The sequence below is a fragment of the Chiloscyllium plagiosum genome, unplaced genomic scaffold (assembly GCF_037043375.1).
Source record: "Chiloscyllium plagiosum isolate Xiang-an unplaced genomic scaffold, Cpla_swu_hap1 HiC_scaffold_18, whole genome shotgun sequence".
Taxonomy (NCBI): Eukaryota; Metazoa; Chordata; class Chondrichthyes; order Orectolobiformes; family Hemiscylliidae; genus Chiloscyllium; species Chiloscyllium plagiosum.
The window spans coordinates 65,587,732-65,611,835 of record NW_028270156.1 but is presented as its reverse complement, the minus strand read 5'-3'; the positions used below and the strand labels follow the sequence as shown (position 1 = coordinate 65,611,835).

The window sequence follows — 24,104 nt, the reverse complement described above, 5'->3', positions numbered from 1 at the left end:
CCCGTAGTGTTAGGCGAAGGGGTAAATGTAGGGGAATAGGTCTGGGTGGGTTGCTGTTTGGAGGGTCTGTGTGGACTTGTTAGGCTGAAGGACCTGTTTCCACACTGTAAGTAATCTAATCAAATGATCTTCTCAAGAGCAAGTAGGGATGGGCAATAAATGCTGGCCAGCCAGCGATGCCCACATGAATAAAAAAAATACACTATGAACTCTATGCCTCCATTAACAAAGCCTAAGATGTTTTCTGCTTTATTAACTGCGCTTTTTACCTGCCCTGCCACTATTAGTGACTTATGCACATATACAGTCAGGTCTTATTCCTCCTGTAGATCCTTTACAGCTTCGCCTTTTACCTCATATCGTCTCTTTGTGTTCTTTGTACCAAAATGTATCACCACATGTCTCTGCAATAAACTTGTGCAATCTGCCTGCCTACATGACTAATTTACTGATGGCCTTTTACTGTTGTCTGTCCCACCCACAAACTTGGAAGTCGTCTCTCGCTAACCAAGATCTACACCATTAATACATATCAGGAAATCAAGGGTCGCAAAACCAAGTCATGGAATCTTTGTACAAATCTCTAGCCTAAAAAATATCCAGTAACACATTGCTTCCTATCCTGCAGCTGGTTTTCTACTGTGTTACTACTGGCCCATTTAGGCCATGTGCGATAAATGTTTCTCACAAGTCTGATCTGTGGCACTGTATCAAATGCCTTTGAGAAGTCTGTGTACAACACATTAACAATACTATACTCATCAACAACTCTCTCTCTGTTACCTCTTCAAAGAGTGCCAGTGGATTAATTAAACATGATCACCCCATAAGAAATCAGCTGGCTCTTTCAAATTAACCCAAATGACTTTTAATCCTATGCCAAATAATTGTTTTAATAAGTTACCTCGCCAGTGAATTTAAATTGATCGGTCTGTAATTGCTGAGCTTTTCCGTACAATCATCTTTGATTATGGGTGATACATTTGCATTTCTCTGGTCCTGCGGCAACTTGAAAACTTACCCATAAACCTGGTCAGGTCCACAGCATGAATGAGTTGCTATTTTGAGTTTCTGTTAAAGGTACTCATTGGGTGTCTTCAAATTAAATGGAGTTGAAGAGATGTTTTAGAAGGTTTGTTTATTATTGTGTTTTAAATTTACCAAGAAACTGAAATTAGTCCAACTAGCAAAATAGTCAATATATCTTTTAAAAAGTCACTTGGTTTACCAATAACCAATAGGTTAACAAATTAAAACTGCTTCAATTTTGTAAGAGATTTATTTTCAGCAGTATAAAATAAATTGTACTAAGTTCCCACATACCAAAGAAAACTTTTAAAGAAGATTTGACCATCTGCTTCATGGCAATTGTTGGAAAATTGTGAGAAAACATTTGCACAACTTTGGATGTATTTGCACCAAAATACTGTGATCAAAGTTCAAATTGTACCCCGAGACATGTGATAGCATTAATAAATAAAATGAGTTACATGAACTGACTGTGGCTGTACAGCTTTAAATATGTCTGATGGATTAAAAAATATATAACCTCCAAAGAGGAAAATTTTAACTTTCCTTGAATTTGTTTGCCCTACTGATGTATTATCATAATGTTATGATGGTACCAAAAATGAATCTGAGCTACTTCGTAAAAGAGAATTCCATAATTGTTGGAAATGTGTGCACAGGTCACCCTGTATTAACTGTAACCCATATAACAGTCTTTTATTTCACTGTGTTATTACACTTGTAGGCAATCCTGCAGAATTTCTTCTGCAATAAACCAGACATTTTCCATGTCGAAATAAAAACTTATACCTATGAAAGGTTAATCAGTTACCATTGCCAGGAGGTAATATTTGTGTTTTGTTCAAAAGTGTGTTGCTATCCAAATACAAAACAAATATTTTGTTTGGAAAATATCCTGGTAACCTAACATTTTACACAGCAGCCTACAGATGGAGTACCATCATCAGTTCTTGTTAATCCAAACTACAAAGAATTTCAATTAATTTATCATGCTTCTGTTGACATATTTTGGATTTTTTGGTTTATAGAAGCACTCTTATGTTACCACGTCACTGGTTTGGAATGCAGAAATTTTATCCTTTGGTGTAGATTCTCAGGTTTGGATAGTCCTGGAGGATCTCTTAGGACTGTAGTTACTGTTTCAAGGGCTCCCACAACCCCAACTGAGATGAGAAGAAGACCCTGCTTGAGAAACCAAAGCAAACAACAAAGGAAATTTAAAACGCAGTTACCCTTTCTAAAGAAGGGCTTATGCCCGATACATCAATTCTCCTGCTCCTCGGATGCTGACTGACCAGCTATGTTTTTCCACACCACATTTTTAAACAAAAAGGGGGACTACCATGAAGAACTATTTCCTTATACTTCATCTTGTTTGCCTTAGGACATGCTGGGTTGCCAGCGAATCTTGACAGCATAATTCAGAAACTTACTTAGGCTTACACTGAGAAATTCCATTTCCACCTCCCCTGGCATTTAGGTCATCAGGGGGGCCCCTCACTGTGTGGGAAGACAGCCAAGTCAATCTAGGCACTGGTGTGGGGGTGGGGAGGGCTACATGACAGCTGCTCCATGGCCAATGGAGACGGCCTTTGTGACTGCCCTTAGGGCAATGGTACCATCAGTGTGCTGTGTGCTCCTTCGCCACTCTGGTTATCGCCACTCCGACCTTGGCTTCTACAGATCATCCTGACTTGCCTTTGGCAATGCACCACCATCAAGGAGCTCTTTCAGCAGTGATGCAGCCTCAGCAATGGTCTTGTATGCTGTGGCATTTCTGATATTACTCAGTTGCCGACCTACTGACTTGGACAGCAACTGTCCTGGCTGGGGGTAGGGTTCTCCTTTATGGCATGATGCCAACAAAAAACAAATAAGCCATCATGGCATCTCACATATGACCAATGAGGACTTGAGGCACAGGCCGTGTGCATTGGCCAAAGTGGTTAGCATACCTGCCACACAGCGCCAGGGCCCCGGGTTCACTCTTGGGCAACTACCCGTGTGGAGTTTGCATGCTCTCCCTATGTCTGAATGGGTTTCCTGCCACAGTCCAAAGATATGCAGGTTAGGTGGATTGGCCATGCTAAATTACCAACAGTATGTGGGATGTGCAGGCTAGGTGTTTTAGCCATGGAAAATGCGGGATTATTGGGGGGAAGAGGGGTTGGTCTGGGTAGGATGCTCTTCAGAGGGCTGGTGCCGACTCCATGGGCCAATGGTTCACTTCCACACTGTAGGGATTGTATGATTCTCTTCTATGACCATTGGCAAAGCAACCCAACAGCCCAACATATTAGGGGAACCTTGGTTATTTTGTGCACTGTTTATTTTACCTTTATTCAAGAATCACTGTAAAGTCAAAGTTGGATCGCTGTCACCATTTGGTTTTTCTTAGGTTGCCCGATAAATTTGTGCTTCTCAGTTAAAAGTTAATACAGTTTTTTGTTTGCAGCTTTTCAGAAAGATCATGACAACATATGACAAAGCTGGTCAGTAAAAATATTGAAGAGGTTTCTCTGGTAGATGGCTGTACAAATAACATCTTAAAATCAGAGAAAACAAACTGGAACACAGCAACGGTTTTCTTGTGGAAATGACTGGCAATGCTCCATACAAAGAAAAATATCAGAGGTAAATCAAAGTAAATAAAAACCCAATAGTCCTTCCCTCTATCTTTGTTTAATTATTTAAATATAAGTATTTACAGTTTTTCTACCAAGTTGTTCAATTTTCATACGTATTTTCATTTTTTCCTTACATATTTCATTAAAACCAAAAAAAAAATCTGACTTTTACATGTTCTATATACTGACTTCCTGCTACTGCCCGTCATGGAGATAAGTGAAATCATTGAAGACTAATCTCAACTCAAAATGTGATCTTAATTTCAACAACTGAGAGCGAGAATGTAAAAATCAGTAATATTCTTAAATCCACTTCATTAATCATGCTTTTGATCGCTGATAATATGATGTGATCTAGTGTCAAACTTTGTTTGATAACACTCCTGTGAAACCCAAAGGGATACATTAAGATGCTTGTTAATATTACTAGAAAACTTTAGAACAATCAACCTTCAAATTGCACAAGTAGCTATGATACTGATACTTAAATTGCAGGGCAAATATATGACACAACACTTAGAACTTAAATAATGGTGACAGGATGGTTAAGAAGGCATTTAGCATACTTGTCATCATTGCTCAGACCGCTGAGTATAGGAGTTTGGACATCATGTTGAGGTTGTACAGGATATTGGTGAAGCCATTGTTGGATAACTATGAATAGTTTTGATCACTCTGCTATAGTAAGGATATTATTACATTGGGGAGAGTTCAGAAAACATCTACCTGTATGTTGCTGGGTCTAGGGTGTTTCAGTTATAATGAGAGGCTGGATAGGAAAGGACATTCTTAAGATTAGAGTAATGCTGGAAAAGCACAGCAGGTCAGGCAGGAGCCAAGGAGCAGGAAAATTGACGTTTTGGACAGGAGCCCTTCATCACCATTCCTGATGAAGGGCGTTTGCCCGAAACATCGATTTTCCTGCTCCATGGATGCTACCTGACCTGCTGTGCTTTTCCAGCACCACTCTAACCTTGACTCTGATCTCCAGCATCTGCAGTCCTCACTTTCACCTAGGATATTTTTAAACTGGAGTGTGAGAGGTTGAGGGATGACTTTATAGAGGTTTATAAAATCATGAAAGGCATGGATAAGGAGACTAGCAAAAGTCTTTTCCCTAGGGTGAGTGGAAGAAGATTTAAAGGGACCTGAGGAGCAACTTCTTCACACAGAGGGTGGTCCCTATGTGGAATGAACTGCTACAGGAATTGGTTTTGCAGGTATAGTTAACATATTTAAAAGACATTTGGACAGGTACATAAATAGGAAAAGTTTACCAAGATATGGGCCAAACACAGGCAAGTGAGACTAGTTTGATTTGGGAAACATGATCGGCATGGACAAGTTGGACTGAAAGATCTGTTTCGACGCTGTATGACTCTATTACAGTCACAATGTGCTCAGCATAACTAGTAAGACAGTTTCCTCAATATTACTCGTGTTTAACTGCAGACGTGGCACTGCTACTGAGATTAGAATTACACACCTTCTAACCTCTAATTCAATGCTACTCACTGCTATGCTTTGAGAAAAATCAATAACAATAGAGAAGTGGAACACCATGTGAGAAACTACTGCTTTTGCAGCAAGGCACTCTTTTGAAGTTGGATTAATGTACATTGATGAGACAGAGTAACAAAACATTCCGAGCTGCATCTGGTCATGCGATACAAGGTTTAGAGTGCTCACACCCAGGTAATTAAAAATTGAATTCTACAACTTTTCAGCACTTACTTTTGAAATCTCTTGAGTACATGAAAGAGATAGAAGACCAATCCAACCTCTCACTCTTTCTGCCTTTGTATCAGCCCTAATTGTCTACATTTGATGTTATTACAGACCTTCCCCATTGTCCTCCTCTTCCTCTGCCTTTGTACCTGTTTAAAACCTGTTATATTTCTAACTTTTCCCAGCTCTGATGAAAGGTCATCAACCTGAAATGCAAAATGTTTCCATCTTCACAAATGCTGCCAAACCAACTGAGTGCTGTCAAAATGTTGTTTTATTAAAAAAAATCAGCATCCACTTTTAAAATGCTTACATTATTTGGACACAGCTAAAGTTGGCAAACGTGTTGAAAAAGGTGAACATGGAAAAAAACCTAACAGATGCAAATAATTTTATCCCCCTTCCTTCTTTTAGTCATCAGTTTCATTATCAATTGACTGTTGCACTTTCTCTAAAGTGTCTACGGAAAATATAGAGTTCCTGAACTTATAATTTGATTGATTCCTGCATTGGATATAAATGTAGAGCATTAAAGCTTCCTTGCATCCTTACAGCATGTACACAAAACACCAACAATTATTGACTAGAGGGTCTCAGATCCAATTCCTGGTCTGTATTAATTGAGTTGATCTAACTTGGGAGGATCAATTGGAGGGTTATGAATGAAATCAAATATCTGAGCTTTATTCTCATTAGTGGGCGTGTGGGAGGAGATAGTGATAGATCGTTGAGGGGTGAGCAATTGCAGTAATAAAAAAAGTATTTCTGCTAATTGCTGTCAAGTTACTCCTGCTGGAGGTGTGAATCTGTGGATACTACATGGCTTGTTGAACTCATAGCTTAACTTAAATGGATGAATGCGCATGGGAGTAAGATTATGAACAGCCAGCACCCACAGAAATGAAGCCTAGCATTATTTTACAGAATTGCAGATGCTGGAAATCTGAAACAAAACCAGAAGGTGCTGGAAGAAACTCAGCAGTATCTGTAGAGTTTCCAGTCCATGTCCGTTAAAATGAGATCAAGTTCTGATGAAGGGTCAAAAGGTTAATGCTACAGATGCTGCCAGATTTGCTGAGTTTTCCCACCATTAGTTTCCTCATTATGGAGAGAAAGCTTAAAAGTAATTAATTCAAAGACATTTTGCCACATGCAATCTGCACAGGTATTTGTAGAGTTGAAAGAGTATCGAAGAGGTATTGGACCTGCAGGGGAGCAGCTCAGAGCAGGCGGCTATAAATTGTGGGTGACTCTTGATGCTCGTACCACTTACCTGGGAGTGAGACCATTCAGCTGTTCAGAACTGGCCCATGCCAGATTTGAAAGGAGAGAGTGACAAAAATCATGCTGACATTACAGAAAATCTGATGGGTAAGAAACTGCCCTCAGGGCTCTTTAAATTGCTGTATATTAGAAAAGGCATATTACTTTTAAAGAAATAACTACACGTGGATTTAAGTGAGAAACAACACGAATAAGGGCAAGTCAAGGTCAATATAATAAAGTATTATAAGCAATCCAAAGTAGAGTGAAGCTGTAAGGGAAATAGCTTTAAAAGATGACAGTTCAGTCCAGTCGAGAGAAATGTATGGCCTGAAAAAATTTGGGATGTCATGGACTCCCTGCCACTTCTGGGTTTCAGAACTCAAGTGGAGCCTGGAATCACTGTGGCATATCTGCAAGATTGAGAATTACATGGTTTTCATTTTCAGAGCAGTGTCTGCTGTCAAGCTACACCTGCTGGAGATGGTCTGTGTCAACTTGACACTTGACCACAGAACATATGCCTGGACGCAGAAGGATTATGGATGACGACCAGGCAATCCAAGAGAAATGGGCAAATTGTGCAGGGGTCCTTGGAACCCCACTCTCAAATTCTGGAAGCTGTGTGGGCACTAATTCTTCAAAAGCATGCAGTTAGAACCACATTTATGGCAACATAAGTTGCTTGGTTGTAAACAAAGCCATGTTAAGGTATGTTGCCTTACTGATTTTAGTGTCATTGATGCCAGAGAGCCACTGCAGGCTATTCTTCTGGAAGACTAACGACAGCCAGAAATTGTACTCTACATTGGTACCAATACTTTGCATAGGGAGGCAGCTAGGTAGAACATGAGCAAGTAGGACTCAATCACCAGACTCCACCCAGTGTCACATGCTAGTGAGTACAGAAACAGAAGGATAAGATTAGAAGGATAATGTGTGACTAGAAAGATGGTGCAGGAAAGAAGGTTGTAGGTTCTTCTGGTAACTGTGACTAGCCCTGAGGAAGATGGCACCTGCACAGGTTGCACAGAAATAAATTTGGGGGGAGGGAGGGGGGAGAGGTGGGGTTGGTTACAGGCACAGATTACTATGTGGAATTGTGTTGTTCTGGTGATAACAGACTTGGCTCAAGGAAGGGCAGAATTGGATGTTAAATATTCTTGAATACAAGTTACACAGAAAAGATGTGAAAGGAAGGAAAGGCTGAGGGGTGGTGATAATGGTTAAGCAGAATGTTGCAACTTTGGAGAAACAGGATATCCAAGAAGGTTCAAGGACAGAATCAATCTGGCTCCAGCCAAGGAACAAAAAGTGTGCAATTACTGTGACCAGTGTAGTTCATGGTCATCAACTTGTGGGAAAATTGTAGAGGTAAACTGAAGGGAAATTACAGACAGATGACACTAGAGAGAGGTTATAATTGGGCATAATCATATTATTAAGGGAGGAGAGGGGCAAACATACCCAACTTGTGTACAGGAGAATTTCCTAAAGCAGTATCCATCCAGTTCACCCAGAAAGAATGCAATGTTGGACCTGCTTCTTGGAAATCAGGTGGAACAAGCAGATCAAGTATCAGTGGACAATATTAACCGTCAACATTTATGCCACCAGTAAATCACTCGTGTAGCCAATTAGAAATTTACACGCAAAGCCCATTATAGACAATTCAAACCCAACAAAGTGAGGGAAGAATAAAGAGAGCAGAAGGGACCTAAGTCTGCTTTACAATTTAAAAAAAATATTTTCTGTTCAGCGATGCTATTCCGTACCTCTGCAGCAGGTGAGATTATAACTGGGCCTCCTGGCTCACAGGTAGGCTGGGTCTGCTTTACTTTTTTTTCTGAGCAAATAAGCATTTAAGTCTTTCAAAATGAGAAAAGATCTGTTCTATTCCACTGAACTTAACTGTACAGCCATTTGTGCTGTACATCCATAATGTGAATTTGTTCTCTATTTAGTGATGTCTATTATGCTCATCCTCTTGCGTTGGTGGAATAACTTCTCCTGCTTCCAAAATTGTCACCCCCAGAAAATTCTCACGTTCACACCCATGATACCATATGGCTTTGTTGCAACACAGTACTTCACATAGTAATGAAAAATCCAGGTAGGAATCAGCAACCGAGACAGAGTCCACCAGCTTGCAAAGCACATCTTGTAAGTTTAAATTCTCCAGAGACTCAGTGGCTGTAGAAATCCATCCTAACGTCAGCCTGCAGGCTCTCTGCTATCAGGCGGAAGAATGGGCTCACACAGACTCAGCACCTAGCCCTTCAATTACTGAAGGCACAGCTTCACTAGCTGCTGGGACTGGGCCTTCTTATCGAGTGTGTAGCCCAGTGGCATCTTGACAGTGTCGGAACAGGGCAGTACCAGGCCACAGTCACTCGGACATTAGCATCAGCATGTCGCCCACCACCTGAGTTATAGCCTTCGGTGTGCCTTTTTTCTTAAAAAAAAAGATTAACCTATTTTTCCAGTGAACCTGTTCAGAGATGTTATTACACACCTCTGGAGCAGTTGGGACTTGAACCCAGGCCGGGACACTACGACTGCAACACAAGAGGGCCACTGGGTCTGGTTTTGTTTTATTAACCTATTTTTCTAATCAACCTGCTGAGAGATGTTATTATTCTCACCTGGAGCAGGTGGGACTTGAACCCATGCCTCAAAGGTCCAGGCACGGACACTACTACTGCAACACAAGAGGGTCGCTGGGTTTGCTTTATAAAGGTCACAGGTGATGAGTTCCAGCAGGGCAAGCCATTGCCTCTTACCAGAGGAACTCATCCTCAATGAGCTCCACAAGGAGATAATTGGAGATTCCCCATGGGCCTTATACAAGTTATCATAGTATGATAATAGGAAAAGACAGTATGCCATTCAGAGTAAGAATAATTAACTTGGCAGAGTCAGTGGAGCAAGAACAGTTCTGGGTCACATTGGCTAGAATAACAGATTGACAGCAAACAGGTGGTGGTGGTGGTGGAAAGGGAAAGGGAGGACAAACAAACCCAGAGCTCTCTGGGTGAAAAAGAAGATAGGAATCAAAATGAAGAAGAAAAGGTTTGCTATGGCAGCTGTCAGGTCGAAACTACAATTGTGAAACAAGAAGTTCAGATGGGAAGTGAAAAGCATTTTACAGAAGTCAAGAAGGACGGAGAGAAAAGATTGCCAAGCTAACAATAAAAAGGAATCCTCAGGTCTTTGACAGGTATATCAACAGCAAAACAGTGGTAAGAGGAGGAGTAGAGCTGATTAGGCCAAAAAGGGGGTTTACACATGGAGACAAAATGTATAGCTGAGGAGTTAAACTTTGCCTTTATCTTCAAGGAAGTAGATGATATCCAGAACATGGTGACAGAGAAGCAAGCTCTGTTACTTAGAAAGATTTAAAATTAATAAAGAACAAGTGTTGGATAAGCTTTAAATAAACTGACAAGGCACTAGGGTCAGATGAATTAAATCCAGGGATAGTGGAAAAACTGAGAATGGAAATTGCAGGCACACTGTCCGTAATCTCCGTGGCAGCATGGTGGCTCAGTGGTTAGCACTGCTGCCTCACAGCACCAGGGACCCGGGATTGATCTCCGCCTCGGGCAAGTGTCTGTGTGGAGTTTGTACATTCTCCCCGTGTCTGCGTGGATTTCCTTCGGGTGCTGAGGTTTCCTCTCACAGTCCAAAGATGTGCAGGTTAGGTGAATTGGCCATGCTAAATTGCCTGTAGTGTCAGGTGCATTAGTCAAGGGTAAATGTAGGGGAATGGGTCTGGGTGGGTTGCTCTTTGGATGGTCGGTGGGGACTTGTTGGGCCAAAGGGCCTGTTTCCACACTGTAGGGAATCTAATCTAATCTTATAGTCTTCCATAGACTAAGGGGGTGCTGCCAGACGTCTGGAGAATTGCAAAAACTATGCCCTTAATCAAAGGTTATCAGATAAACCCAGCAATTACAGTCTAGGCAGTTTAACTTTAGCTTCTGGAAATAATTCTTTGGAATAGAATTGGGAGTCACATTGATAAATGTAGTGTGTTTTGGAGGAGGTAGTGTGGATTTCTAAACGGGTAATTGTGTTGTCTAACTTGCTGGAGTTTGATGAAGAGTTAACAGCAAGGCTCAATGAAGGTAAAGCTGCTGATATGATCTACAAGGGCCAAAGGGCATTTTATACAGTGCTACACAAAAACATTGTTAGAAAAGTCACAGGTCGTAAAATAAAAGGGATAGTGGCAAAGTGGATACAAAACTGGCTGATGACAGGAACAGAGTAATGGTCAAAGGATATTTTTCAGGCTAGAGGAAGATTTGTAGTGTAGTTCCCCAAGGTTGGTTTGGGAAAGCCTGCTTTATCTGATATATAGTAATGACAGGAGAAAGTGAGGTCTGCAGATGCTGGAGATCAGAGCTGAAAATGTGTTGCTGGAAAAGCGCAGCAGGTCAGGCAGCATCCAGGGAACAGGAGGATCGACGTTTCGGGCATAAGCCCTTCTTCAGGAATGAGGAAAGTTTGTCCAGCAGGCTAAGATAAAAGTTAGGGAGGAGGGACTTGGGGGAGGGGCGTCGGAAATGTGATAGGTGGAAAGAGGTCAAGGTGAGGGTGATAGGTCAGACTGGGGTGGGGCGGAGACGTCAGGAAGAAGATTGCAGGTTAGGAAGGCGGTGCTGAATTCGATGGATTTGACTGAGACAAGGTGGGGGGAGGGAAATGAGGAAACTGGTGAAATCCGAGTTCATCCCTTGTGGTTGGAGGGTTCCTAGGCGGAGTATGAGGCGCTCTTCCTCCAACCGTCGTTTTGTTGTGGTCTGGCGATGGAGGAGTCCAAAGACCTGCATATCCTTGGTGGAGTGGGAGGGGGAGTTGAAATGTTGAGCCACAGGGTGGTTCGGTTGGTTGGTCCAGGTGTCCTAGAGGTGTTCTCTGAAACGCTCCGCAAGTAGCCGGCCTGTCTCCCCAATATAGAGGAGGCCACATCGGGTGCAGAGGATGCAATAGATGGTGTGTGTGGAGGTGCAGGTGAATCTGTGGCGGATATGGAAGTTTCCTTTGGGGCCTTGGAGGGAGGTGAGGGGGGAGGTGTGGGCGCAAGTCTTGCACCTCCTGTGGTTGCAGGGGAAGGTGCCGGGAGTGGAGGTTGGGTTGGTGGGGGGGGGTGTGGATCTGACTTGGGAGTCACGGAGGGAGTGGTCTCTACGGAATGCTGACAGGGGAGGGGAGGGAAATATATCCTTGGTGGTGGGGTCCGTTTGGAGGTGGCGGAAATGACGGCGGATGATGCGCTGTACATGGAGATTGGTGGGGTGGTAGGTGAGGACCAGTGGGGTTCTGTCCTGGTGGCTGTTGGAGGGGCGGGGCTCAAGGGCGGAGGAGCGGGAAGTGGAAGAGATGCGGTGGAGGGCATCGTCGACCACGTCGGGGGGGAAATTGCGGTCCTTGAAGAAGGAGGCCATCTGGGTTGTGCGTTTTTGGAACTGGTCCTCCTGGGAGCAGATGCGGCGGAGACGAAGGAATTGGGAGAATGGGATGGCGTTTTTACAGGGGGCAGGGTGGGAGGAGGTATAGTCCAGGTAGCTGTGGGAGTCGGTCGGTTTGTAGTAGATGTCCGTGTTGATTCAGTATAGTAATGACAGACATCTTAGGGTTCTGGGGACAATTTTCAACTTTTTGGGTGATAAAAAACTTAAAAGTATTGCAAACTGTGAGGAGGAAATGTACAATGCCAAATGTGTATAGACAAGTTCAAAGTTTGTGAGAAGTTTTGTAGCTCGGGTGCTCGTTGTTGTGGTTCTGTTCATCGAGCTGGGAATTTGTGTTGCAGACGTTTCGTCTCCTGTCTAGGTGGCATCCTCAGTGCTTGGGAGCCTCCTGTGAAGCGCTTCTGTGATCGTTCCTCCGCCATTTGTAGTGATTTGAATCTGCCGCAAGTGGTGGAGTGGGCAGATAGGTAGCAGTTAGGTTGATGTATTTTGGTAACAGCATAGTCAGGCAATATAAAATGGGAGGCACAATACTTAAGTGGATATGTGAACAGAGGCACCTGGGTATAGATGTTCAGGGGACCTATGCCCGGGAAAGGAGGGTGATGGATTGTAATGGGAGTGGTTTTTGAGGCAGTAGTTCATAATAAACCAGCTGCTGAGAAGGAATTTCAAGGCCAGTTTAGCAAAATGAAGAGGTGCAATCCTTTGTGAAATTGGTTGATATTTGATGAGCCACTGTTGTATTAACATCTGGGTGCAATTGCTGAGTAATCATAAGATCTGTCTCGATTGCAATCCCTGTTTGATATACACTGTTGTGTGTTTGTTCACCTATGTTTTCCACATTTTATTCTGGGAGTTAGAATAAAAGTTGGACATGTATAATCGTTTGCACTACTATTCTAATACTTTCAGCAATGTTTACTGAGCTCATTCAAAACTATGGAATCTTGTGCCTTTATTCTCTTTGAAAGATACTGGGATTTCTCATTTTGTCTACTCAAAAAAATATCCCTGGTTGCTAGCCAGATTGTGACATAAATTTTGTGTCTTTTGCAGGATCCTAACAATAATCACCTGCAGATGTCCAAGTACTAAACTGCAAGAAGTTGGCTGAAATAAAATATAGTCTGGATTAGAGTGGTGCTGGAAAAGCACAGATCAGGCAGCATCTGATGAAGGGCTTTTTCCTGCTCCTCGAATGCTGCCTGACCTGCTGTGCTTTTCCAGCACCACTCTAATCCAGACTCTCGTTTCCAGCATCTGCAGTCTTTGTTTTTACCTGAAGTAATTTTATAAATAGAGAGCTATCAGTTAGCTCATCAATGAAGAGTCATGACGTAAGATCCGGCCACAGATGCAAATGCTGAATGCCACAAGAGAAACGAAGCAGCTCAGGCACTATCAAGTCAACATCCAACTGAGATTGGTACTGAGGAGAAAAACTGGGGTCACTGAGACCAAACTGAATGGCTTCGAAGTAGCTGGAATAATACCTGACACTAAGGAAGATGGTGTGGTTTTTGGAGGCCAATCATTTCAGCCACAGTACAAGAGCTTGCTTGACTGAAATGTTTTTAAATAACCATACCTCTACCACAAGGCCAAGCAGTGGCTTCTCAAAGATAACTCTAGACTGATCATTCCCAATTCCTCCAGTGAAAAAGAAAACAAGGTGTTCTTGCCTTCAATATGATAAGGATAACATGCAGCTTTGGCTTGGAAAAATACTGGAGAAGACCATTCCATCAAAACAGAATCCCTTTTGCCCCATGAAAAGTGATACTTCACATGAAACTGCAAATATAGAACTCAACTAAGAACAAACAATTGATTATATAAAACAAATGTCTGGATCTGGAGAGATACAGAAAGTTACAAACTGAGTTATGTAGAATCTGCATTTAAGCCAATTAGCGTAACAGGTCTGATACTGATGTTCATATTGCATATCAAACACCTCCCACCCTAATCATCTCTTTCATCCTTGACTCCTCCATTTCTGTTATTCATCTATTTGCTTCTCCCACATGTACACATTAACACTCTTCTTAAATACATCAATGAAATAAATGCTTCTCCCACTTGTCTGCTATTTCTTCCTCTTTTGCATTGTCAGTAAGAATATATACAGTTTAGAGATCCATCGACAAAAATATAGGTTGGCTTAAACAGTGACGTGCAATTGGCATTAGTTATGGCACAATTACACCACTGAGCTAGTGTAGGGTTAGTGTGTTATATTGTTCTGTTGTGTGGTACCAAGTTACGGATTAGACTTTAGCATTGAACATCTATTTGCATAGGAAACAGAATTCACTGAAAGTAATCCACTGGATGAAGTGTACTTGAATATTAATTAGTACTTACACAGGCCGGCATATCACTAGGTCTCCCTTATTGGTTCCATATGCCAGACCCATCCCAGGCTCCGGAAGCCAACGTGCTGAGTTTATACTAACATGTCTTCTCTGGTCTGGCGGCATTGGGTACAAAACATTAAAAACCCTCTGGAAAAAGAAAATGAGATATCACTGAGACAAATGCATGGAAATCAGAGCGTCTGACAACATTTCTGTCTCTTTAAGTGTAAACTACTGCAAATGAGCAAAAAGAAAGAAAGATGTCCTGTACAGCATAAACCTGATAAACACACAATTAGTTTTCCAAATAATTGGGTCAGAAACTTTTATAAGTTGGTTGATTGAAGTTCCATATCAGAGTGAATGGAACAGAATATGGTCATTGGATTTCTACACAATAGAAGTGTTTTAGAAGACAGAAATGCAGAAATATTGAGTAGGTTGAGCAGCATTTGTGGAGAGAGGAACTGAATTGATGTTTGCTTTTATCAAAATTGGGGTATTTCCCAGCTATTTGTTCTTATTTCACCATCTAGCATGTGCAATACTTAACTTTTGTAAACTAGCAAACTCTAATCCAGGGAAGTATTAAATCATGTGATGAATAGGAAACAGAAGAGTCAATTAGAATTATCTGCTTTCCTCACCCCCTACATTAACTGATGCACCAGTTGAACTATGAAAAGTCTGGGCGAGAGAAAGAGTAAAATCTCTCATTGCTCTGTGAACTCCGCTGAAGAGTGCCTGTTAGAATATCAAGAACAAACAGTTTCAGCCTCATTCTGAGCCCTCCATCCCTCAGCCCAATCAAACATCTTGGTAATCATTGAGATTTGGATGCAGAATGGTTTCTTGAAGGATTTTTGGACTGCACCTTTGACACCTAGCACAGTAATGTCTTGAGGAGGAGTAAAAATGGACAATTTAGGGATAAAACAAACATACATTAAAAATTAATCATGTTTTGAAATCTCATTAGTCTGCAAACTTGGTAGCAGGAAGACATTGCATTTTAATACTTTTAGAAAGCAGATCAGATCAGGGTTCAAGCATCTTTAAAAGTCTCACATGAAATAAGGTTCTGACATTTAAACAATATGTTAAATTACTTGATTAAGGATTCAAGTTAGTTTAAAACAGGTGAAGTCTTTCAAATAAATTCTCTCTTGTAATTGTGTATGCTTTTTGATGTGCTATTTCACAGCAGCAAAAGGGTTTGGCACAATGAAACATTCCAGTTGTGTTCATGTTAGGGAAGCATCTTCAGAAACTGTATTACTCTGCTGAGAGACAGCTAGCTCTCACAAAGTCACTAAAGATAAATGATGGCATGTTTATTGTCAACTATTTTTGTTATGGTAATCACAGAGTCATACAGCATGGAAACAGACTAGACCCATTTGCCAACAATTGGCCTATATCCCTCTAGACCCTTCTTATTGTGTCATTTGGGAAATTGAGCTAATTTTGATGCTAAAAAGTATGTTGGTATAAGACAAAATACAGAGTCCTTTTGAAAACTGCTTTATTCTTTGTGAAAACAGTTTTCTGTGATCTGTCAAGCTTGCATTAACATGAGACAGCTGCACTAATATAAGCTGTTCTGAGGGACAGTACTTCACAGAACCACCCACCGCATGTTGACCATCATTGCCAAGAGTGCATGTAAAGTTAAGAATAGCATGCTTTAGTGCAGCTCTCCCATTCCAAGCAATTTCCTTAAAACTGCAGTTTTGAATTAAAAACCTTCCAAAGAGCAAAGTTTACACAGCAAATTAAAAGTTAATAATGACAGTAATAAAATGCAAAGCTGAAATAAACTGTTTTTTTCAGTGATTAATATTGTCTACAGGTGAGGCAGAGATAGAGGGAAGAGATCTACTTCTAAAATATTATGCATGAAAGATCAAGAGCAATTGTTTCCTAGCCAAGTCAGATCATCATCCGTCTTTTTGTAAGCTACACTAAATACAAGCTGGTATTATGGAAAATAAAGAACATGAAAGCCTGGGAAGAGTTAAAGCATGAAGACCACTGGCAATCTATGGAAGGCAGGATGGGATAACCATAGTGGAACATTCTTACACCAATTAGCATAGTAAGCTTAAGGCTGAAAGGTCACTATGGCGAGACGAGATAACTCAACTAATAACGCACCTTTCTCTGTTAAGTGTTATTATGCCAGGATTGGGACATGACATTAAAATGTCTAATTAATAGTTAGTAGAGTCAGCTTGAGACAGGAGACTATTGTAATAGATGGAATAGCTAAATATCTCTCATGATAGGTTAGTCTGGAATTGAAGATCACTGTAGCAGAGTTAGCAATAAGTATCTAACCGTAACATTAGAATAACATTAAGTAGAATATACAACTAAAGAAATAATGGGAACTAACATCACTGGTTTATTGTGTAGCTAGAGGTCTTTGATTAATATAGTTGGACATGCTGATAAGCTAACAGAAACATGACAAAAAAAGACATAAAAATCCATGGACCCTGAGGTTCATGGGCATTTGAGAATCTGCTTTCTCAGGGTCACCTACTTCTTGAAGAACTCTCTGCGTCTCCTGGTGGTTCTCTATATTTTCTCCACAATAGTATCAGTTTGACTCAGTTAATAGCATTTTGGCCTTTGAGTCAGAGATTGAGAGTTCAAACTCTCTTTCAAGACTGAAGCATATCTAGACATGATACCTCAACACAGCACAAGTTAATCAAGACTACAAGATTACATTCTAATGCTCTGTCTCCCTCTTCAGCAGTTTGGGTAGATGTATTGAAGATCCTAATTCAACCACAATCAAGACCAAGGAGCTTACATGGTGTCACCTTCTTTCCTGAAACACGCCGATCAAACATAGAAAAAGTGGTTATTTCCTTGTTGGATGAAAAATGGTTGCTGGTTGATTAGTTAATAGTCGTGATTGGAAAAGTTGTGCAAAACACAACATAAATTCAAATTTGGCTTTAACCTTTATTTACAGTAAGATATAAAATCCTATTGCTCTGCAACATGGTTTGTACCATTTGTGAAATTAGCAAATATTTTGAGCATAGCACAGTTTGAAAAACACCAGAAGAAAGAAAACTAATTTGACTAAGTTGCCATTGTACTTCAACTGTCATTACAAGTGCATCAATATGCTCAACTCGATAGCGAACGGAATTCATGGGTCAGCATGCAGAGAAAAATACCCACATCACTGAGAAGCATTTATGCAGATTTCAGCATCATGTACAAAGTACTAAATAATAAAATACCTCCTTCAAATAAAAATGTTACGTGCGATGGCATCATAATACCAACCTCCACACTCTCCTAGGCACAAGCTCAATAATGAACAATTATGCTGGTACCTATAAAGTCCTTTGTAATAAGGGGGATGGGAATGCTCTGCTGGGTGGCTAGCTTTGTTATTCATTATCCGCACCTTTCAGCTTTTCACAGACTGAAATGATGCAAAGAAAATCATTCCATATTAACTGAAAAATTGCTACTTGCAACCAACTGTGTACAGGACCTTTTCAAAGGGTATTCTCTTATCAATTGTGTTATAACTGCTAGCTTCAGTGGAGCCGCTCAATGAACAGACCCCATGAGACAGCTTGCCAATTAAAAAGCAAGGCGAACCTGTGGTGCTCGAAGCTGTGCCTGCAGATTTCAAAGGCTCTGTCACTCTTCAATCTACTTCAGGCCATAATCCAGCAATTATGACACCATGTTCACCAACAGCCAAAGCTCAACAAACAATGTATTTTTACAACTACTGTTCAATTATATGGAGACAAGATTCATTTTATTATTTATGAGAAAGAGATTGCAAGACAACCTATATACATTAAAGAGGCTATCATGACAGTATTTTGTCCTGTAATTAAAAAAATCATGAAAGCAACAGTCCCAAATTAAATTAGAAGCACTTTGGGTGTAGGTAGGTTCGATACTGAAAATAAAACTTCTGAAGACCCAAAATGTTGACTGTGCTTTCTCTCCACAGATGTTGGCAGACCTGCAGAGCTTCTCCAGCAATGTCTGGTTTTCTTTGGGTCTGATACTACATGGGAAACCTGAAGTAAGTTCAGCACGTTGATCAGTGGCACCTGAACAGTTGGTTCAGTTTAGCATTTTAGTTCCAGAGTTCGCTTACATGTTGCTCAGGTGATTACCTGCACCAAAAACATTGTAATTATCAAGTGCATGCCATTATGATCACTCATTAGTTTGCTTTATCCTCTGTTGCAGGAGAGCACAAAAGACTAGGAATTAGGCAAGAATCAGATATGGTTGACTGCAGATCTCAAGTAACAACTGAAGAAGCAGGGGAGCCATAGTGAATCAGTGGCATTTTGGCATCCCTGGTCATCAGAGATGTGAGCCTCACAGCCACCTGGTGGCACAATTAAACATCAGCACCCACATTTCACCAAGCTGACTTGATTTCAAAAGTGAGTGAAATCTGATAATCTTCATAGTGATTCATGTGCAACATGTTTTGCCAACACCTGTTCTCCGTGCCAATGCTTTCACACTTGCAGGTGTCCAGGGAGCTTGCAGATGATGAATCTTTAGATATGTTGGCTTTGGTGCACAATCACAGGGCCGGAACAGATGGGCATCAGTGATGATACTTGATCTTAAGTGAGGTCACGCAGACAGATAGTTGGGTTTTTAACATGGTGACTTATTCTATTAGTGAGCAAAAGAGTATAGTAGTGGCATGGACAAATGGGGTCTGAGGGCACTGCGTAATTGAATAGAGATACTTCACCATGGGAGCTGTCAATGAGAAGGAGAACCATTCAGCAATGGAGAATATGCAATGCACTCACAGATCTTCCAAGTACTCTGTTCTCGGCCACAGAGAAAAAGGAGCAGTTTGCCTCAAATGTTCAACTGAGATACAATTATTGCTTTTTCTGAACTCTTTGTCTGAACCACCTGTATAACGTGCTTGTGTTGTGGAAGATGTTCCTAACAATATCTCAGCTGTATAACGCCCTTTGAATTTGCTATAACAAATGCAATGACAAATTAGTAGAATTATCCCAAGATACACAAACAGGACAGCTCCAAATGCCAAGTTATTTAAATAATGCAATACTAACTAGTCTAGTGCATGCACACATAATCTCCAACTGAACCCAGTCACATGCTGATTAATCATTAAAATTCAACAAGGGTTCAAGTTTGCAAGGATATAACTGTGTGAAGAGGACATGCCAAGTGGACAGATTATCTTGGCATATCTTAAATCTAGCAAGTGGCACAATTATGGCCAAATTTTCACATTAATCCAAATAGGAATGGGACAGAGGGTGCTATGCTTGAGTACTGTGGGTGAACTGCTAGATACAACTATGCATTATCACATTGGGACTGTTGAGAATTTCTACTCTTGATGTTATGCATCACATCATAAAACAAATCCACTATGTACAGCAACATGTACTAAGTTCAAGATCAAAGACCAAGATCTGGACATTTACTGGTTTCAATGTGGCCTAATCTTTTAAAAACTATTGCGGATGGCAGCGATTCAAGAAGGCTGCTCACCACCATCTTCTCAACATCAACTAGGGACAGGCAATAAATGATGGTCAGACAGCAATGCTTATGTCCCATAAGTGAATAAAACAAGAAGAAAAGACATAGTAACACGTGTGGCAGAAACTCAAATTTCTTACCAAAGAAAAACCCACACAACCTCGAAGCATGATGAGTAAGTATATGAAATGCACTGTATCATGGGTTTCTCTGTCAAAGACAAACCACTTTTTTCAAGGACTTACAAGAACATGAAAGTAATTCCCCCATAAGGGAGATAATATTTACTTCAAGCTAAACAGGATGTCAGTCAACTAATCACCCTGTTGAATGAAGGATATTATTAAGCTGGAGAGGGTTCAGAAGATATTTACCAGGACGCCTGGAAAATCGTCCAGGTGATTTTCCTGGAATGGACACCTTGATTGACAAAAATATGAGGGGCATAGATAAGGTAAATGGCAAGTGTCCTTTCCCTCGGGTGGGGGATTTCAAAACTAGGGGACATATTTTTAAGATGAGAGGATAAAGATTTAAAAAAGACATGAGGGGCAATTTTGCTTTTAAATTACAGAGAGTGGTTCAAGTGTGTAACAAATTTCCTAAGGAAGTGGTGGATACGGATATAGTTACATTGTTTACAAGACATTTGGATAAGTTCATGAATAAGAAATGTTTGGAGGGATATGGGCCAAGCGCAGACAGGGGGGCATAGCTTAGTTTTAGATTATGGTCAGCATGGGCTGATTGGACGTAAAGCTCTGTATCTGTGCTATATGACTTTATGACTCTAAAACTTGTATTCATTGACAGCACAGACAAACCTCAACAAAAGCTACTTAACCTGCTTGGTCTGGAAATATTGCCCAGTACAGAATAACATCAGCTTTAGCTGATGGAGGAATGAGAAAAAACAATACGCATGCACAGAACAATTCCTATCTACATTTTTCATAAATATTTATTTTGTCCATTACAATCACATTCAATTGGTAAAATACATTTGGTTTCACGCAGGTTCAGTAATTATTTCTGGAATTGAAGTTATTTGACACTTGTTGTTTACAACTAGGTGTGGGAAAATATTATAGTGAAGCTTAATTAAGCATGAGACCAAAAGGAACTCTACTTAATAACTAAATGTTGCATTCTACACATGGAGACACAGTCAGAAATTTGCCTCATTTTAATTCTATTTTGGCATTACATTTGGGGCTTCACTTCATGTGCCATCTTTGCTTCACAAAGCTTTGATGATTTGAACAATAATTCTCTTTAAAGTTAATCATCCAAATGCTAATTAACCAGAAAATGAGATTTCCCCCATTGTTGATGCAAGTGAGCTTAACTGCCTGCTGTCAGTATGGCCTAGCTCAGTCATCATTCTTGCTGGTACAGAGCAGCTCATCTTTCCTGGTTTGCTTCTGACATAGTTAGAGACAAAGAAACTGCAAATGCTGGAATCCAAAGTAGACAAGCAGGAGGCTGGAAGAAGGGTCATGTCTTTTTGTGGCTCATTGATGTTCATATATCCTGGTGGCTAGCTTTCTGCCTGTTTGTCCAATGTAGTGTTTGTTACAGTTGTTTGTTGCCTGTACAGGGTTTTTCAAGTTCATTAGCTGCTGTTTTAGTGTGTTGGTGGGTTTGTGGGCTACCATGATGCCAAGGGGTCTGAGTAGTCTGGCAGTCATTTCCAAACATGTGGCTAGAACATCAACTAGCCACAAAACAACATGACACTCTCTCACTAGTATCCTTACATACAGATAAGGAAGAACACCACTTCGACTGTGACAACACATCCATCCTAGGTCAAACCAAACAGAGACATTCACGAGAATTCCTAGAAGCATGGCATTCCAACCGGAACTCTATCAATAAACACATCGAGTTAGGCCCCATCTACCGGAGAAAAAGAACAGGAAATGACATCACCAACCCAAAAAAAATCCACACATATAAATAGAAAGCAATGCTTTGCCTGGATGTCCACTGAAGTTGTTACCTAGTGGGGTAACAAAACGTCTGGAAAGGAACCTTCCAGCAATGCGAGCAAACCTAGATCCAGAGCATATCGCAGCACTGAAGAAAGACCTTGAGGACCTTAGGCTCATCAGAGAGAACGAGATCTTTCTGGACAGGACCTTCAGTGAGGTTATTACACCGATCATACCAGAAGAGAGCAGAAGAGAGATGATGAGGAAGGCAGAGAGGAGACAGGTGCAAGAGACTGCAGGGAAGTACCTGTCAGGAACAAGTTGAATCTTTTGGAAACCGCGAGGCGGTCAGGTCAATCAAACGTTGGCGTGGAGGCAGAGCCGAAGAGTCAGACATCGCAGAGAGCCGTGGTGATAGGGGACTCCACAGTGAGAGGAACTGAACGGGGTTTCTGTGGCAACAGTTGGGATTTAAGGATGGTGTGTTGCCTTCCTGGTGCCAGGATTAAGGACATCGCAGACAGAGTGCAGGAAATCCTCAAGGGCGAAGGTGAAGAGCCAGAGGTAGTGGTACATGCCGGCACAAATAATGTCAGGTAGAAGAGGAGGAACATACTACAGCGGGACTTCGGAGAACTCGGAAGAAGGCTGAAAAGCAGGACGTCCAGAGTGATCATCTCCGGTTTGCGCGGGGGGACCTGGAATCAGGGGATGTAGAGTCAATATGGATAGAGCTGAGAAATTCTAAGGGTGGAAAGACCCTCTTGGGAGTTATCTACAGGCCCCCAAACAGTAGTATGGACGTAGGGTGTAAGTTGCATTAGGAGCTGAAATTGGCCTGTTACAAAGATATTACTACAGTTGTTATGGGGGATTTCAACATGCAGGTAGACTGGGAGAATCAGGATGGTATTGGACCTCAAGAAAGAGACTTTGTGGAGTGCCTCAGAGATGGATTCTTTGAACAGCTGGTGCTGGAGCCTACCAGGGAGAAGGGAAATCTAGATCTGGTATTGTGCAATGAACCAGAATTGATCAGGGACCTCGAAGTGAAGGAGCCATTAGGAGGTAGTGACCTTAATACAATAAGCTTCAATCTGCAATTTGAATGGGAGAGGGTACAATCGATAGTGACAATATTTCGGTTGAATAAAGGGAACTATGGAGCTATGAGGGAGGAGCTGGCCCAAAGTTCAATACCTTGGCAGGGAAGACAGTGGAGGAACAATGGCAGATATTTCTGGGTATAATGCAGAAGATGCAGGATCAGTTCATTCCAAAAAGGAAGAAAGATCCTCGGAGGAGGCATGGGTGGCCGTAGCTGACGAAGGAAGTTAAGAAACATATAAAGTCAAAAGAGAAAAAGTATAACATAGCAAAGATAAGTGGGAAAACGGAGGACTGGGAAGCTTTTAAAGAACAACAAAGGATTACTAAGAAGGAAATAAGCAGAGAAAAATGAGGTACGAAGGTAAACTGGCCAAATGTATAAAGGAGGATAATAAAAGCTTTTTTAAGTATATGAAAGGAATAAAATGGTTAAGACTAAAATTGGGCCCTTGAAGACAGAAACAGGGGAATATATTACGGAGAACAAAGAAATGGCAGAAGAGTTGAATTGGTACTTCAGATCTGTGTTCACTGGGGAAGACACAAGCAATCTCCCAGAGGTAACAGTGGCTGAAGAACCTGAACTGAAGGGAATTTATATTTGCCAGGAATTGGTGTTGGAGAGACTGTTAGGTCTGAAGGCTGGTAAGTCCCCGGGGCCTGATGGTCTACATCCCAGGGTATTGTAAGAGGTGGCTCTAGAAATCATGGATGCATTGGTGATTATTTTCCAGAGTTCGATAGATTCAGGATCAGTTCCTGCAGATTGGAGGGTGGCTAATGTTGCACCACTTTTTAAGAAAGGAGCGAGAGAGAAAGCAGGAAATTATAGACCAGTTAGTCTGACCTCAGTGGTGGGAAAGATGCTGGAGTCAATTATAAAGGATGAAATTACGACACATCTGGATAGCAGTAACAGAGTCAGAGTCAGCATGGATTTATGAAGGGGAAATCACGCTTGACTAATCTTCTGGAATTTTTTGAGGATGTAACTCTGAAGATGGACAAGGGAGA

General features: G+C 41.2%; 1 protein-coding gene and 1 pseudogene across 5 annotated transcripts in view; both read right to left on the bottom strand.

Moving 5' to 3' along the window:
• ambra1a (autophagy and beclin 1 regulator 1a) overlaps positions 1-24,104 on the bottom strand; it is a 390,498-nt gene that overhangs the window by 74,524 nt on the left and 291,870 nt on the right. For all 5 annotated transcript variants that reach the window (XM_043706209.2, XM_087996752.1, XM_043706210.2 and 2 more), the window contains exon 15: positions 14,501-14,640. In XM_043706209.2, coding sequence (XP_043562144.1) covers positions 14,501-14,640 — 140 coding nt within the window. The remainder of the gene's footprint in view (positions 1-14,500; positions 14,641-24,104) is intronic.
• Positions 8,608-8,999, bottom strand: LOC148146995 (NADH dehydrogenase [ubiquinone] 1 beta subcomplex subunit 6 pseudogene; annotated as a pseudogene).